This window comes from Cryptotermes secundus, unplaced genomic scaffold (genome assembly GCF_002891405.2).
Source record: "Cryptotermes secundus unplaced genomic scaffold, Csec_1.0 scaffold33, whole genome shotgun sequence".
Lineage (NCBI taxonomy): Eukaryota > Metazoa > Arthropoda > Insecta > Blattodea > Kalotermitidae > Cryptotermes > Cryptotermes secundus.
The window spans coordinates 1,972,726-1,990,307 of record NW_019727088.1 but is presented as its reverse complement, the minus strand read 5'-3'; the positions used below and the strand labels follow the sequence as shown (position 1 = coordinate 1,990,307).

At 37.1% G+C, this 17,582-nt stretch overlaps 1 protein-coding gene and 1 long non-coding RNA gene across 2 annotated transcripts in view; one reads left to right on the top strand and one right to left on the bottom strand.

Annotated features, from left to right (window-relative positions):
- Positions 1-637: 637 nt before the first annotated feature.
- LOC111864265 (1,5-anhydro-D-fructose reductase) lies at positions 638-13,891 on the bottom strand. The gene is made up of 7 exons (XM_023851389.2): positions 12,348-13,891; positions 10,282-10,449; positions 9,303-9,503; positions 5,742-6,001; positions 3,509-3,665; positions 2,904-3,001; positions 638-1,204 (listed from the first exon to the last, which is right to left on the bottom strand). Exons 1-7 carry the CDS (start codon positions 12,420-12,422, stop codon positions 1,165-1,167), a joined length of 999 nt encoding a protein of 332 aa, XP_023707157.1. The 5' UTR covers positions 12,423-13,891; the 3' UTR covers positions 638-1,164.
- LOC111864266 overlaps positions 11,198-17,582 on the top strand; it is a 13,929-nt gene continuing 7,544 nt past the window's right edge. Inside the window, exon 1 of the long non-coding RNA XR_002842764.2 lies at positions 11,198-11,299. This is a non-coding gene — a long non-coding RNA (uncharacterized LOC111864266). The remainder of the gene's footprint in view (positions 11,300-17,582) is intronic.

Here is a 17,582-nt window from a genome sequence, read left to right as displayed (position 1 = left end):
CTCATTTGTACCAAATTAGTTGATTCTTCAACTGTTTGTAAGGTCACAGCACTCACAGACAAAATTTATTTTGATATCAGACAACAGCATACACTCTCCTGCTCATGTGCTGCTGAATTTTGTCAGCTTCTGCACTTAAATTTGTTACAAATTTGGCGAGTAGAGGGGAAAATAATAGAGGGTATAAAAAGGAAACAAAATATAAAATTACTCAAATAGAGACTAATAAGAACAGAACTATTGTAAGAATGCAACTTCAAGGATAACCAAAACTTTTATTAATTCAACTCTTCAGCTTTGTTCAGGCCCTCAAAATATTACTGTGACAGTGTTCATGAATATTGTAAATAACAGCTCTCATAAAGGAGTTTAAGTTAATTTATTTGCTCTCAGTCCAGTCAAGTCCCAAGTCATGATGAAGTCCTGAATAAGAACTGAGGTTGAGATAAGGCCTCTCATACTTCTCTCGGACAGCAACTGATGAGTGCAGGGCACTAGTAAAATACTTATCAGTGCTGGAAAGCCTACCCCAGGACCACTGTGTCCACCAAAAATTCCACATACACTTCCACAGTAAGATGTCAGTGTCTAATTGCCAGAGCTGTGGCACAGCGCTCACATAATTAAAGACAAAATGAACATTGTTCAACAAGGGGAACCATAGAATTTATTTCTTATTCACGTGCATTTAAATAACACAGTACAGCAGGAGGATATACATGTCAATAAATATGTAATGAAGCAATATCAATTAGGGAATACATTCACTTGGAAGAGTGAGAAGTTTGAAGGATAAAATTAATATGCATTTTAAGGATAGGTTTTATAACAGGTGGATGGCTGCATATGTATAGGGACAGGCTTCACTGTCACCAGTGCTGAACCTTCAGACTGTTACCACAGTCTAGTTTGCTATTACCAAGGAAAACAAATTATTACAGATTGAATATCCACCATTCTTCTACATTGCTTTAAGAGCTACCTTGCTATGCTGACACTACACCACAACTTCATATTTTTGTTTCATATCATGATGTTTAAACGAGGTTATTCATTGAGCCACTGTACTGCGCTGGTTCCCTGCACTGCATAGCCAACCATGAATAACTCTGGCTGTTCCTACTTGCAGTAATAACTGATAACAGAGAAATCTGCAGAGTTGATCTAGTAAGGATCTCCAAATGGGAATTCTGGATGTTTAAGCCTGTAAAAGAAGGAATTAAAATCTACAAAAATATCTGACAAATTCATATCATTATAAATAACATTAGTGTTTAACTTACTGTTTGTTTGATTCATATCTGTATTATCTGCAGAAACTGGATGAGTATACTGCAGAATAAAATGATGCTTGCAAGGGACTGAGTCAGAAGTTGTCATGGATTATTTTAAGATAATATATATGAATTTACTAGAGGGATTAAAAATCTACAGTCTGAATCAAAACTGATCTCAGAGGGAAGCATAACTTTGAGCAACTGTGTCTGTGCGAGATTTCCTGGAAATACAACATCTACGTGAAACACTTCTGAAAGAAGAAACATTTCAGTTTTCCTTGTGGACTGCAAAAAGCACAACATTCAGCAGTAACAATTAACTCACATTCTTGAACATTGTACAAAAATTCTCTGCTTATACATTTCAGACTTCAGGATGAATGTAAATATGAAGAAGTACTGAGGTAATATATTCTTAAGTTTAGTTTACTATAGAGTTTCCATAATTTTTTCAAAACCAGGCCTTTCCATTTATCCCATAAAATCTGTGACATTTCATAAAAACAGGACACGATAAAAATTAATAGAAATGCAGAGAATGATACAAAAGGAACTTCTGTTATGGAAGCAAATCAAAATACTACCAACATAAATGGAATAAAAAAGACATAATGCCAACAAATAACTAATAATTTGTGAAATTGTTTTTTGTGGATTAGCCACCAGGAGTGTTAACACCGTTATAGAAACATCAATTGCAGAGAAGAGCATCTGTTACCTAGGAGTTATTGATAGAAATTCATATTACAGAAGAGCACTTGAAGGCGGGACATTATATGAAAAAATGGGACTGTCCCAGGAAAAAATGGGATGAATGGGAACCCAAATTTACTAATAACATGATGTTTGTTTTTGGGGGCTGGATGATACTACTTGAAAACAACTGGGTCATCAAATGTCATTAAAATTACAGTGATAAAATTATTAATATATGTCAGTTACTCATAATGACTAAAACCCCACTTTATAGTATGCTATAAAAATTATATTACAAACTAATAATTTTGACATTACCTAACTCTGACTGGTATTCTCAAAGTATTGAGACATTAAATCTAAATCTTTTGTGCCCTCCACTTCTTGTGTTCACTTCCAGCTAGAGGTACAGGATATTAAAATAGTAAATACACACACTAAATATTTCAAAATTTGAATTTCCTCTAAATCTCAGTTTTTGTTCATTATTTTTCACTATTAAAATACTTCACTCAAAATATGTAAAAGTAAAATTCTGACAATGGTTTTTGTTGTTAACAACGTTTCTGCAAGAAAATATGGAAAACTGAATTCTGTCCAGCAGTAACTAAATAGCTTTGCAGTTCTGTGGGAACAGCAAAAATGTGAGATGAAACACAAAACTCCAGATGTTAGGACAGCATACCACAAAGTAGAGAACTGTCAGCTGGAAGAGATCACTGTAGCTCAAATGGTACAAGCCAAAGAAATGTGCAAGGACTAACTACTGCAGTAAGCTATACACTTCTCACTATCCAGCTCATACACACCTAAACCTGCTTTGTGTTCTCATTTGCTAATGGCACAATACACTAACTTTCCCACATAAATGAAGTCCCCTGTATTGGAACTCTTGTCTATCTGGTGGTTTACTAATCTTCAGAAACTCACCCTCCTAATGCATCCATTAAAAATCTACGCCCAGCATATCGTTTATCCAGCGAATCCAGTTCTTCCACCTCCTCTTTACTCAACTCAAAGTCAAAGACCTGAAGCAGAAATGTCGTTTGTAGGTAAGAATGTGTACATAAATATGTCTTTATATGCAACGTCATGGAAAAAGTCTCTTTCAAGGCACTGGAAAATAGGTCTGGAAACTGCAAAAAGGTTCTAGACATTATGTTTCAAACACGTGACAAAACGTTCAGAATATTAAAGTAATTTAAACAATATTCACACCTATAATATCCTCATGAAGCTGTATTCCTCTGCATATGTCCTATTCATTCAGTGTTTCACCATGACAGCAACAAGGATTCAGTGAGTGAAGTGACATCTTCACTTGTAGGTAAGAGTGAATGAACTTATTTTCTATCCATCTCCCCTCCCTCATATACAACTCTTACATCTATCGCCAAATCAGTGGAGGAAGACACTGTACCATAAACTATGTTCTACAACCATTTATTGAAATTTCTAACTTGGAGTAAAGTTCATCATAGTCTGTAATGCTTCCCAATTCCACTGCTGGTTAGTTTATAAACCCCCGTTATTACCTGGAAGTTCTCCTTGATACGAGCAGCATTCGTACTTTTAGGAATGACTACAATATCTCTTTGCATACAGTGACGTAACAACACTTGTGCTGGAGTCTTCTTATGATGTTCTGCTATTTGACGTACCACAGGATCCGTCAGAGGATCAAACTTAGCACTGCAACAAGTAATATATATAATCCTGCAAGTGGGACATTTTCCTACATATCAATAAACTGAGAACAGGGAAATCTTACTAACATTTCCTATTCTTCAGCTTCTTGCATATTCAGGGCACTACAGTGTTCAAATACGGACTGATTACTGGAAACTGAGGTAAGTGTACAAGGTCTGACAATTTAATTGTTGGAATAGCTGCAGTGTTTTGCTGGGATGTTGAGTCAGACAAACTCATGCAGCTAAGTACATTTGCACATGTTCTGACTAGTATTTACATGTGCCATACACCAATTGAGTACTTCGTTCCCAAGCAGCAGAGGAAGTAGTACATGGCTGTTATATAGTGTTGGGGAGAAATGAGTGAGCAGAGGATAAACATCAATTGTGTGAAGATTGGTAAAAGTGATAGCAAAACGTTATCCCTATAAAGAGTGGCTTATGGTGAATATGCCATGAGGTAACAGAGTGTTTCTGAATGGCATAGGCAGTTCAAGAAAAGTGAGAAGATGTGCAAGATAACTCAAGAAGCAGGCAACCAAAAATGCAAAGGACAGATGCAAATGTGGCTAGAGTACAGACAAATGGTGAATCAAGTGTTATTTGGAAGTGCTGACAAGTTTATGGGAATCTGTTCAGACGAAAAACCCAAACTCTCGCTTGACAAGCAAATTCTTTACCATGACAATGCCCCTGCACATGATGTCTTAAGAGTTTACAAGTTCCTGGCTAAGAAATCCATTACAAAAATGGACCATCTACCTTATTCACCTGACTTAGCCCCATGTGGTTTTTGGCTCTTTCCAAAATTAAAAAATGTCCTGAAGGGACAAAGATTTGCTGACATTCCTGACATCCAACATAATGTGACATTACTGTGAGATATTCCAGAAAACACTTTTCAAGACTGTTTCCAGCAGTGGCACCATCGTCTCACAAAGTGCATAGCTGCACAAGGAGAGTATTTTGAAAGTGATAGCAACTGCTAGTGTATAGTTAAGCAAATTTTACTTTCACAGGGCCCTTCTGGGAATTAAATTGTCGCACCTTATAAATGGCCAGATGCTCTTGCTAATTTCCTACTGTATACCTGGTTGGAATCCCAGCACATTCCATTATAGCAAATTACCTGGTACAGCTATCTGTCACCAGTAGGTCGCAAATGTTTATTCTGGAGTCACAGGTATTTGGTTCGAAAAGAGTCAGAAAGTCAACTCACATGGCCCTTTTACTGTGTCACACATTTGATAGAAATGCATATATTCGCATTATCAAGAGTTCATCCTTCAGAAGGTGACAGCAGTGATTTTGTGACCAATTGTGGCATTTGGGTACCTGTGTCAATTAAGTCCCAAGGTTCTTAAAAATGAAGACTGGAAGAAGGTAGGAAAATTCTAGAGGCAAGAGAGATCTCTGCTGAAAAGCTGGGCATTTTGACCAGATTTTGAACACAGCACATATACAGAAGTGCATGGTGTCATTTCAAATTGAACATCACAGGAAAATAGTAATACAGCATTCAAACAATTTACAGTATTGGAATGTGTAGGTTATTTTTAAAATCTGATTTAATAAAAAGTACTGTTTAATAAAGTATTCATAAGAGGCAGTAAAGAAGATATCTGTGGGTAACTGCCAATGTTTCTGAATTACCTTGCCTCTTGTCTCACCTGTCATGACTACCTTGTTGCCTACTGCACTTACCTTTTGTTCTATATTGTTAATGCACCTACAAATAAAGAGATACTCCTACCATTGAGCAAGCTCAGTAAGAGCTAAAAACAGACACATTCAAGCCATCCAATGATCAAACATCAAGAAGGTGTTCATAAAGATAAAAAGATCAACTAAATCTAATGTGGAAATTTCCAGTTGGTCAGTTACATAAGGAAAGAGAAAACTGAAGAATGGAGCTGAAGTCCATGTCAATTCTGAATTCTGTTTTAACAGCAGGAACTATTGCAACAGCAGGGACCAGAAGCAGAAAGTGTTGCAGGGTTCATCTGGATGAAGAATTGAGGAATCATGTTAGAAAGGCGGGAATTTTCTCACAGGTTGTGACTGGCAGTGTGTTTACCTTTCTGGTAATGCTTGCCCTCTGGCTTTAAAGATAATGGGTAATCCAGGGCTCCCAAGAGGAGCATAAGCACATACTGTGATGTCAAGTGCCCTGCAAAATGCTACCAACTCTCTCTGCTGGAAGTACACATTGAGCTCTACTTGCAGATTTGCAGGCTGTATTCGAGCTGCTTTTACAATGCGGGCAATTTGACGAGAGTTGAAGTTGGAAAGCCCAATAGAACGAGTTCTTCCAGCATCCACTTGTGTCTCCATTGACTGGAAGGTAATGTGCAAAACTGAGTAACCATACCAGAGTATATGCATATATTCCCATAAGTACTTACAAACTAATACTAAGTGAGGAAAGCTTTATTATTAGTTTTGACTTATTCGGCAATACTTTCTCTTACTAAGATTATATAGCATCAAATGATAGAATGGTTACTGAATAATGGATTCAGAAGGACGTGGAACAAAGCCGCTGTGCCCTTAAAATCAATGTATTATCCAAACATTTGCCAGCAGGGGCTTAGGAAAATAGTAAATGCACTCAATCAGAATAGCCAGTCTCCAGGCTGAAATTTAAACCCCATTCTTCGCAGATATGAGGTACGGGTGCTAACCAATCATATGCTGCCCCACCATTAAGCTATTTGTTTAGGAAAGAAAAAAGGCACAAGAATTCACCTGTGTTCAAAAACTTCTTTAATATCAGTAGCATTTGCATTTCAAAGTGCGGGGTAAAGAACATACTTGTTCTTGGACAAGGTGATATCTGCCCTCTGCTCCATTTGCCATGACCACTGTCTACAGTATTTCAGAACAGGATGCAGAGAAAATCATTGGTGAGATGCCTGGTGTCCAGCACTACCTCAGACCTCTTATCCTGAGTTGTTTCTGTGATTTTCCTTGGATTCTTCACACATCATTAGGATAGTATTACCTTTCATTGCCCTATCAAACTCTGCTCGTGTACTTTCTCTCAGGGAGCGATTTCAGCATTACATTCAAAATAAACTGTGGCTCACATTCAGACATATAACACTCGCACATAACCATCATTTACTTAGCACAGTGCACCCGTTCTAACATCAAGGCATACTTATTTTCCCTTTATTTAGAAGAGACCGGAGAAAATGAAGACCTACCCTACATTGTCTGTTAAAAATTACAAAATTAAAAAGTATTCTAAATATGTCCTACTTATTTCCAAAGCTTGCCAATTTATTCAGCATAGAACATATTTACCTAATTAATTTCCTAACAAAATCAGCTTGATGGTTATATGAATAGATTATAAAGTATCCTATAACAAAAAGAAGCATTTTATTAACACAAAAATATATTTTGAAAGACTTCCTAACATGACAACTACTGTGCATCTACTTAACAAATGTGTTATGAGAGCCATTTATGAATCTAATAACCACAGAATGCTTGTAACAGTAAATCAGGTTTCTTTATGTACACCCACTACATATATGATGAAAATATCCCCAGGAAGTTCTTATGAAATTATCACAATATTTGCATAGGTTGGCACACAGGTAAGCCATAAAGAAGAAAAATAGAGCCTGATGCATGTGCTAAGTGGGGATCTTTCAGTGTCTGAAACATTCGTCCTTTAATATCCGAGCATATACGTGTATCTATAACGTAACAAATAATGAAAATCACCCTTTTGATCTACAGAGTACAATTCTAATTATGAATTGTAAGGCCTCAAAGTTAGCAGCTTCTTTCTATAAACTTTCTCCTTCAAAATTTCCCCACAGATAAACATCATATAAATTGAAGTCTGAACAAAACTTCACATTTAAAGACCTCTTCTGATTATTATAAAGGCATATGGGGGAGTGGATCTATACATCCATTCCCATACATGCCTTCAGGCTTAGTGCTTAATTAATTAGGCACAGGGATATTTTTACCTTTTTTTTTCAACTCATAGATCCTGAACTAAATTTTCTGCAGTGCAGTGAATACTGTCTGGCTGAAAGTATTGACAAATACCCTTTCTTCCTCTGTTTAACATTTAAAGAAGAACTACAAACTATTATTTACATACTGGTGTCAGTTTACTGTGCCAAAACAATTTTAGTATTTTCATTCTCTGCAAATGCTTGCAGCAGAATTTTTGATTCTCTGTAAAAGCTTAAAGCAGAAATTTTATAGCAATTTTTCAAATCTGGAAATGTCACAAGTAAAAATCCAGATTGGAAGTGTAAAAATAGACACTTTGGCACAGGATTGCTTTTTATTAAAGTTGTTATTATTATTATTATTATTATTAGTAGTAGTAGTAGTAGTAGTAGTAGTAGCAGCAGCAGTAGTAGTCTGTGGTGGCCATAAGCATCAGTGATTTGTGCCCGAGTACATAAGAAAGTTGGACAGCACTGCTTTGGCATGTGTCAAAATTTATTACATCAGTGGTTAATATGTGTGGACATCACATAACACTATTTTATCATCTGGTGAAAAATCACATTCTGTATAGGTAAGTGTTTCAAGTGGGCAGATTCTCTCTCAGCATATGTGGCAGACTCTATTTTCAGTCTGTATGTTTATCTGCATGTCAACCAGTGTCCAAGGCTGGAGGTGCTCCGTATAAAGCATCAAGATTTTTTCATGGTTTATTTAATGAACATGTCAGGACAGTTGGTGACTTGGCTGAGATTCAAATTGGGAACCTCCAGAATAGAAATCAGAAGCATTACCACTTGAACCAACCTGCGATATCAATTGGAATCCCTGTTCTTACCTTATAGCTTATTTAACTATTCTTGGCAAATTTTGAGCCACTTCTGAGGTTATATTGTGTAGAATGAACTGTAGACTGATTAAAAATTGCAAGGTTGACAAAGGGCTGATTATGTATGTGTTTAAAAGTGTATCCTGGGAATTACTTTTAGAAGTTGACCCCTCAGGATCACCAAAGTCATGCAGAAAATGAAGAATATAAATGAGGAGCATAATATCTGCTGTTTGGCTGGATGATAATAAGTATTATGAATATGTAGAAGAAGTCATTAAATTTCACACCTTGTTATTCATATACTGGAGTTGAAAAGCACAATGCTCTATTCCCAAACTAGATGTTTTCAGGGACTGTTTCTTTAAAAATAATATAAGAGGCTTATGTAATAAGTGAATGGAGCTGAACATTCCACCAGGGCCAAACACAGGACCAACTTCAATTAAGCTAAAGTTAACATCTCTGCATCATTAGGGAAGCCACTGAAATTATCAAACTTTTCCATGAAATAAACTGTTAACATGGACAAAAACTTAGCAAAATATGGTATCACTTCTTTTCCTGTAACCCTTCTTCTTAACTACATGGTTTGGCCCCTTCCCATTGAATATCACCGTGCTCCATACCCCACCATTATTTTCACCATAAGACTTATTAATATCAGTACAATTCTCTCTTCTAACTCATATGTAGCCTGAAGCTGGTGACTTTTGGGGTTCATTTGAAATGGTGGAAGAGATAAAGCACAGAGGCTGAGGTTATACATTGTCCACAGGCCACAAAAGCCAAAAGACCATAATTCCTGCTACACTTAATTATTACCTTCCACAAGCTGATAAGGTCAGTTGATGGATCAACAGCTATTGCACCAGTTTCATCTGTTGGCCACAAACTGTCTCCTATTTCTTGAAATCCAGTAGGGATATGGATAAGATACAAGTCAACATAGTCAAGCTGCAGAGCTTCCAGTGATTTTGTTAGGAACCTTTCAACGGATTCTGCACGATTTCCTATAGGTGGAAGCTGGAAGAGAAAGTTTCTGTTTATAGAACAGAGTGAGCTTAATGCAACTATAATAAAACCATAATAATTTACGTCTACAATGGTTCATTGGTTATAGTTCTCAAATAGAAGACTAATACAGATTTTACTTGGCCCTTACATTAGTCTTAATGAATATCTTTGTATTATTTCATGTAGTATTTTGGAGGAGACACACAGGCACACACATATATATAGTGATGACACCACAAGCTTGCAGTGGCATTCATATCAGGTTTAATGAAGATCAGTCAACAGGTACAATTATTTACACTTGGGAAGTGATATAGAGACACAAACACATGAATACTATTAATGACCCATTAGCCTTCAGGACACTAAAAAGTAAATTTATTGCATTAAGTAGGAGTTTCTTCTACAGGACTGTAATAGCTGCATATCACCTGCCTTACCATCTGATTTTTGTTAAATATTATGTAATTTGGTTTTATTCTATGACTGGTTGATCTGTAACAGAATCTGATTTTACACAGAAGTGCAAAAAATCACTTGCAAGGCAAATATTTACCCCTCCCCCTCATTTAATACAGCAGTGTGGAAAACTGTATTTCATATACTTATATTTTTCAAAGTAAAAGAACTATACCTGATGTCAAGGAAATTTGATATGATGATGAGCTGGATTCATCTTGCTCAGAGTAAGTATAATGATGGGTTAATGATGTTACAGAGTAGAACAGAGCAATGATTTACTGGATGGTTATGGCAGTGAATAAGTTCATTTCTCTGTATTACCTACCTTCGTCACAATGAAGATGTCCTCTCTCTTGAGTTTGCCTGAGGCAAACCACTTCTTCAGAGTTTTTCCAATCGCTGCTTCATTCTGGTACATGTAGGCTGTATCAATATGCCTGTACCCCAGCTCCAAGGCAACATCAACTGCAGCAGTAACTTCTTCAGGTGCAGACTGAAAGTCAAAAGCAATTATGCAAACACTGTCTCCTCCTACTCGCCCTCCTTCATCCTCGTTATGTGGGAGCAGGAAAATATGTTGGAGTATCTCAGTTCTCAAACTAGACTATATCCACGGCTGAGAAATATCAAAAGTCATTACCATGATGGTTGCTACAGTAGGTGTTCTTTGTTATTATGAATTCCTAAAGCTCTTCAAGTAAAGAACTAAATTTAAGTAATATATGTTATAAATCGGCGCCAAATCTTTTGTCATTTTGGTTAAAGAACCACAACTGAAGGCCTAAGCATTAATGGGAGAAATGTAGTAAAATACATATATCTTAGAGAAGTGGTTACAGATGAGGTGAAATGGATTAAACTGAGCCAGGATATGGTCTAGTTGCAGGCTTCTGTAATTTTGAAAACATTATATTTCTTGACCAGCTCAGTAACTATTAACTGCTCCCTGTACCATGCAGTTCCAAAATACCAGACCTCTCTTGCTTCTTGCTGACAGGTTTATGTTGAAACATGGTACAGTAAACAATAGGGTTTATGCTGAATTTAGAGGGAAGGTGTATCTTGATGTCAATGCAGCAGTGTATAAATTGTGTATGAAAAATTTATGTTGCCTTCTTCCACTAATCATTCCATGATATTGAATTATTTATCAGGCAGCAAGCATGACTGGCAGACAGTACATAATCTCAGTTCCTGCTTGTGGCTTCACCTCTGACATGACCTGCAACTTGTCTGTGACCAACTTCTTGTTGCTTTGAGCCAATTGATAATGCACCAGCCATTCTGCCATCTTTGTTTCAGTCAGAACTGGCAAACATAAGCTGAGAGAGACCGTAGTGAAGGTATGAACATAGTACATCTACTTTGTATTGTTTTGTGCGCTGCTAAATACAGTACATGAAGTTTGTGTTGTTAGAAGCCACATATTTATGGATGGCAGAGGCTGGCCCATATTTAGTTTATTTGGTATATGGTGAATCTGAATTCAACATTTTCTGTATGGCATGGAAAAATGTATATCTTAAATTTCCTCCTTAAAATCAAAATATACATATTACACAATGGGGACAGTGAAAGTAAATCATGTATGTTTTCAATTTAAGACACTGTAAGTACTTTTCAGTGGATCAGTAGGTTTTTTAATAGTTTCTGTGACTGAAATTTTGTGTTTCAGTCAACGTTTTCAGCAAATTATTTCTTCCTGAGCCTATCAATTGCAGAAAACATATTTTTTTTTCCTGTTTTTCAAATTAACTGATGTTTGCATGGTAACTATTTCTGATGAGACCCGTCAGATTTGCATTCTGTAGCATTATTGTTCTCCAGAAGAGAACTCTGGAACATAACACTGTGTAATCCGTTGAAAGTCAACCGATATTTCAGAGGAACATGTTGCTTCCATCTTCAGGGTTGAAGAATAAGCCAGGCAGGAAACCAACATGAAGTAAGTAGCAAACAGAGCTCTTTAATCACCACTGTGAGAACATCAGATCCTACATTATTATGCTCCATTCTCTGCCCATCTGATTCAAGTTCTCTTCCCTTCAAATTTTTCAACCAAAATTTTGTATATCTTTCTGATGACTCTCATGTGTGCTATATGTCCCACTCATCACATCCTCTTTGACTTCTTCATCCTGATAATGATGATAATGAGAATGTTTCAAAAGAACACACTGCTTCCATCTTCATCCCTTAAGATGGAGGCAACATGTTCGTCCAAAATGTTGGTAACCAATTAGTAGGCTAGATGGTGTGATAATCCAAAAGACCAAAATATATAATCTGATTTCTAGGTTATGAGAAAATGCATGGGCACACCTTTTGCAAATCTTTATTTTCTAAGTGTAGCTAATGTTAGAATTCCAAAATGTTGTTAGAGTGACTCACCTGCCAGGTTCCAAGGCCTACAATGGGCATCTTCTGTCCATTGTGAAATGTAACACTGCTCAGTTGTTTAGGCATTATGACAGCAGTAGCTCCGTTGGAAGCACAAGACAGACTGTGGGCTGCATTTCTCCTGCAGCATTTCTATACAAAATATGCTCTTACATTACAAAGCAAAATCTTATCAAAGTCTGATAACACCGAAGTTGGAATTACCTAACACTTAATTTTGTTACACAACTGCCAAAAAGATAAACATGAGCACTATGAACCAAAAGGACAGCCAGAATATAGCAGGAGAATTCTGCTTATGCTATACCTGTCACATCTGTCATTGATAACGAATCAATGAAGTCTTGGGATGACCCAACACTGTGATTGTCACAATCTGCTAAAATGTAAGATAGGCCATAAGTTCATATTATCATATTTATTTTTGTAATGAAGGGGAAAGAAAGCAAAAATCCATAAAGTGAGGTCTTATCATCAGAAACGCATTTTTATTTTATATTAACAGAGCCCTAACACAAAATTTAATTCTTAAATTGGGCTGTATGCAAAGTAAAAGGAAAATTTGTACCCACACACTGAAGCAGAAATCTTCTACCTGCCTATATTTATAGCTTTTCTCATTCCTGAAACTGATTAATAAAGAATTGTGCTGTGTCATAACTCCAAACTACACTGTGTAACTCCTGAACAAAGGCTGACAAGTCTTTATGCATTGTAACCTTCATTACTTTGAATTTCAACTGCCCTCAATCTGCAAGATTTGAATGCATGAAGTATTTATAAGTAGTATAAGTATGTACTTCCAAGACATAAAATTTTATTTGTCTGAATCTAATAGAACTGTATTGGTGACAGCATTTCCCACACTGCTGATCTCTGTATGTCAATTTCTGCTTGCTATATTACAGAGACTTTTACAATTTTATATCATGCTACAATCAAGATTTCTTACATTGTTTTCTTCAAGATCTGAAATTAATTTGTTTCAATTAACTTTACCTAGTTATTGTATAGAAATGTACACATTTCTCTTCGTATGCAGTTCAACTGTTGGGGTACACTACTGCATTCAAACATGTTCCACACTGTGACACTAGGATCATAGCACTATTCCCGAAAGTATATCAGGACACATTAAATCGAGCATCATGTTGCAAACTACTCAAACCAGTATAAAGAGTGTAACTTTCTCTAAATTACACAGGGACTTTCACAGCCCCAACCCCAAGGACAGCAGATCTGTCAGTGGGTCAACAATCTACTTTCTCCTGGAGACACATTAGAACTGTTATGCATGACTGTTTTGTTTGATATTACAGTACACGATCATAACATAACAGAAGCCAATAAATAACATACCATTTATTCTTCAGAAAGTATACTTCTACCCACTGTTTTGTATATGGGTGAAATATCTTCTGACTCTGAGGAAGTTACGTAAGAAGTTGTATAAATATGGATCCATATCATGACAATTCTTATCACTTGAGTTATAGATTATAGGTGGTGGGGTCAAGAATTTTAACTTTTCTGTCATCTAAACCGGCTCTGGGGTCCACCCAGCCTCCTATCCAATGGGTACCGGGTGCTCTTTCCCCGGGGGTAAAGCAGCCGGGGCGTGAAACTGGCCACTCATCTCCAACTAGTGCCAAGGTCAAGAAAACGTGGATCCATACATCCACTCTCCTGTACATCTTCATTGCGCAGTGCTTAATTACTTAAACACAGGGATAAGTTTACCTTTTTTACCCAAATCTATGTTTACTTAACAATCTGGCTTCACCATAACATGGAATGTTACGAAGTGGGCCTGTCATGTAAATGGAAGGCCACTGAGTCACCATCACTGCACATGTGACATGTTTCATGCAAGAATTATTTTAATATTCCTGGACTTGTAGAATGAAATGGAGGGATTTGGTGATGAACGAGGATCTTGCAGGTTCTATAAAGAGAGAACTTCTTGAACAACTGAATACTCAATAGTGATGGCCATGCACTATGAATATATTTACAAGGAAGCAATTAAGTTTGGCATTTATCCTGTTTAGCCAAAGAACGATGCATTCCCCATAGTTTCAAATTATAAGCTATGTGGTCTGAAAAAACTGACTTGAAACGAAGCACATGATTTCACGTCAGAGGTCTGCACTGTTACGGTGTTCTTTGTTTCAGTACATTTTGGACATTCACTATAACATTTTGCAAGTGGACACCGACAAAAGTTAACATTTGACATTCTTTACATAGGCGGCAGAATGCAGTGCAATGAGCACTGAATGATAATCACACACCTTTAGTGCGTTCAGTCTACCTATTAGTTTCATCACGTCCATCTGTATGTCTGCAATATCACACTGCCTTGCCTATGTTAACCAAACTGCGTTTCACAGACCAATACAAAATTTTATAAAGATTTTATTTTATTCTGGTCTAGTTTCTCATTTTTAAGGGACGTGTTACTGCATGCATTAGCATTTACGTGTAACTGTGGTTCTCTGACAGATTTTGATGAGATTTTATCCATGTTCATATATTAGTGTGACTGTGTACGGTTCCGTCTACGTAAGTTGATTTTAAGCCCCTCATTACTGATACACTTGAACATATTTTGCAGTGTTTACAACAAGTACTCAGATGAGAAAATGAGTTACTGTATAAAGGTCACAAGGATGAATGGACTATACACACAACTATTATACAGGATGATTCATATAGAACCGGCCCGACGAAATGAGATGTAATATAAAATATACCATTCAGATATTAAAGTAATTTACACATATCTTATCTTGGATTGTGTGCCGTGATCAGAGCAGGTGTTGAAAGTGTCCGCCGTTTTCAAGTAGGCATTAGAAACACTCGCTGTTCAAAAGGGTGCTCCATGACCCTCCATGACTGTCGCCTGCCCACTGCAGACACGTTTCGGCATTGTCCTTGACGGTCCTTGAACTTGCCGCATAAGGGCTGCCACTTGCCGGATCATGCGCACACCATTCGACTCAGCACGGCCCACGGATTAATATGTCGTAATTGTGAGCGGTTATATGCATCACCTGCGGAATTATTAGCAAATTCATCGGGCCGGTTCTATACGATTCACTCTGTATAACGTTTGCAAGTAACACGTCATTTCGAGAAAATCACTAGCATTAAAACGATAAAAGTATTTAATTGAGCACCATCAAAATTCTTGTCCCAAGTCCTGTTATCGCCATGAACTTGATAATCTTGTCACTTTACAGCCATTGCCAATATACCAACATCTTGTAAGTTAGCAAAAGCATTCTTAAACGGTTTAAACGTGTTTGTGAGCAAATATTTTGCCTGCCCCTCCCCTTGGAAAATCTTTTGGGGGGTTGTTATATTTACAACACGCTGACGTCACGCATAAGCAAAATAGCATGTTTAATGTTGACCTGATAAAAACTGTTATCCAGTCACTACATATGACAACTCTGTTCTGTAAAAAACTCTGCGAAATCCAAAGGAATGATAACACGATGCAATCTGGCAGAATCTTCTAAGGTGAGCTACGCCCCTAAAAACGACTGTTTCGCCCACATGAATATCAAGAAACGATAATAAAAAGCGGAAATTATAGTACGGAAATGCAATCAGGCAGTTCTTATTGGAGATATTCAAAATGTCGGCCCTTAGTGCCCAGAGAAAAGACTTGCAGGTACATTATTCTGGGACACGCTGTATATGTATGTACTATAATGTATTTACGTTCATACTGAATTGAACTGAGCTGAGTGTAAACCGGTAGTTGCGTAGCTAAAAATTATTTAAATTACCAAATTTTTAAAAATCAGCACAGTGAAAATGAAAAGACCGACAGACAAACACGAAGAAACTAACAGGCATGTAGGAATTGTCAAGGAAGATTGCGAATTACTGTAACAATGTTTTCAGTTTCGGAGATGCACCGTTCTTTGTTTCACCCGCTCGCCACGTTGAGGCACAGGATATGAGCGGGGACCTGAAACAAAAGAAACAAACAAAAGAAAAACTTCAGTATGAACACCAGCAAACAGAATTTGTATTAACAGAATGAACACACAAGCTTACCTCTGCTGCTGGTACTCTTGTCATCTCTTCTGTAACACATCTTCTTTTAAAAATAAAATTCTTCAGACAATATGCTGTACGTTTCAATATCTTCGATCGTGGAAGGCGGATGTCATGATTAAACTGAAACGCCGTTTGGTGTAGAAATAAAAGCAACGAAACAAAACTTTCCGTTTTCATTCAAGTCTTGAGCACTCGTCGAAAAAAAAAAAAAACCCCGACGGATTCTCTCGAAAAATCGACTCACATTTATCACGTTAGAAAGGCGGCGTCATAGCTCAAGAAGTTAGTCCCTGGGGCGGGTTTTCTCCGAATACTTCGGTTTCCCCTGCCAATTTTTATTCTACCAAATTCTCCATCATAATCACCCGGGGCAAGCTACAATAGGCCAATCAGTGGCCGCCGTGACGAGTGGACCCAGTTGGACTCCACCCCCACTAAGCGAATTAAAAAAAAATCGCGTTAGAAAAAGGCTCCTTTCAACACGAAACGAAAACACAAGAACACGGTGCAATGGGAAATGTTCCGGCGCATGGAAAGAATACGTCATCATAAAATGAAATTTTATCATGTGTCGCACAGCCTGGCGGCTATTTACACAACTAGCCAACGTTAATATACGCAATTTAAACCGAATACAACATATTCTTTTCCACAGAGAAATGACTGTTTACGGCAATTAAGTTTTTTGACGCGTAAAATCCAAACTCCGACAACAATCGGCGACGTGACATATAATCGTAGAGAAGTAACGATGTAAAACCCTTATATTATCATCTCACCTGATGAGTTTCATTCTGATGACAAACGTTGTCTTCTCCGTTGCTGAAGCTGCAGCAATTTTGACTTACCTTGTGCAGTTCTTCATGATGACAATCGATGTCTTCTTTTATGCAGATGCTGGAGCACATTTTATTGACTCACCTTATGCGTTTCCTCATTTTAACATTTTATAAATTGAATACACAGCACAATACACATAAAGAAATATATGTCATCAAATTGAATATGCAGCACAATACACACAAACAAACATAATATGTCATCATAAATTCTAATGTCAGATTTATATATACGTGGTACATGGAGATCCAGTTCCTTATCTTTCAACATCGAATTGAAAGAGGGATGAAAGCAAAATGAAGTTTTGCT

Bases quoted from the DNA above. Each gene is read 5' to 3' on its own strand.
- LOC111864265 (XM_023851389.2), bottom strand. From the start codon at position 12,422: ATGCCTAAACAACTGAGCAGTGTTACATTTCACAATGGACAGAAGATG. The intron at 10,450-12,347 runs GTGAGTCACTCT...TTTGACTTTCAG, and splicing joins TAGGCCTTGGAACCTGGCAG to TCTGCACCTGAAGAAGTTAC. The intron at 3,666-5,741 runs GTAAACACACTG...TACTTGTTGCAG, and splicing joins GGGCAAGCATTACCAGAAAG to TGCTAAGTTTGATCCTCTGA.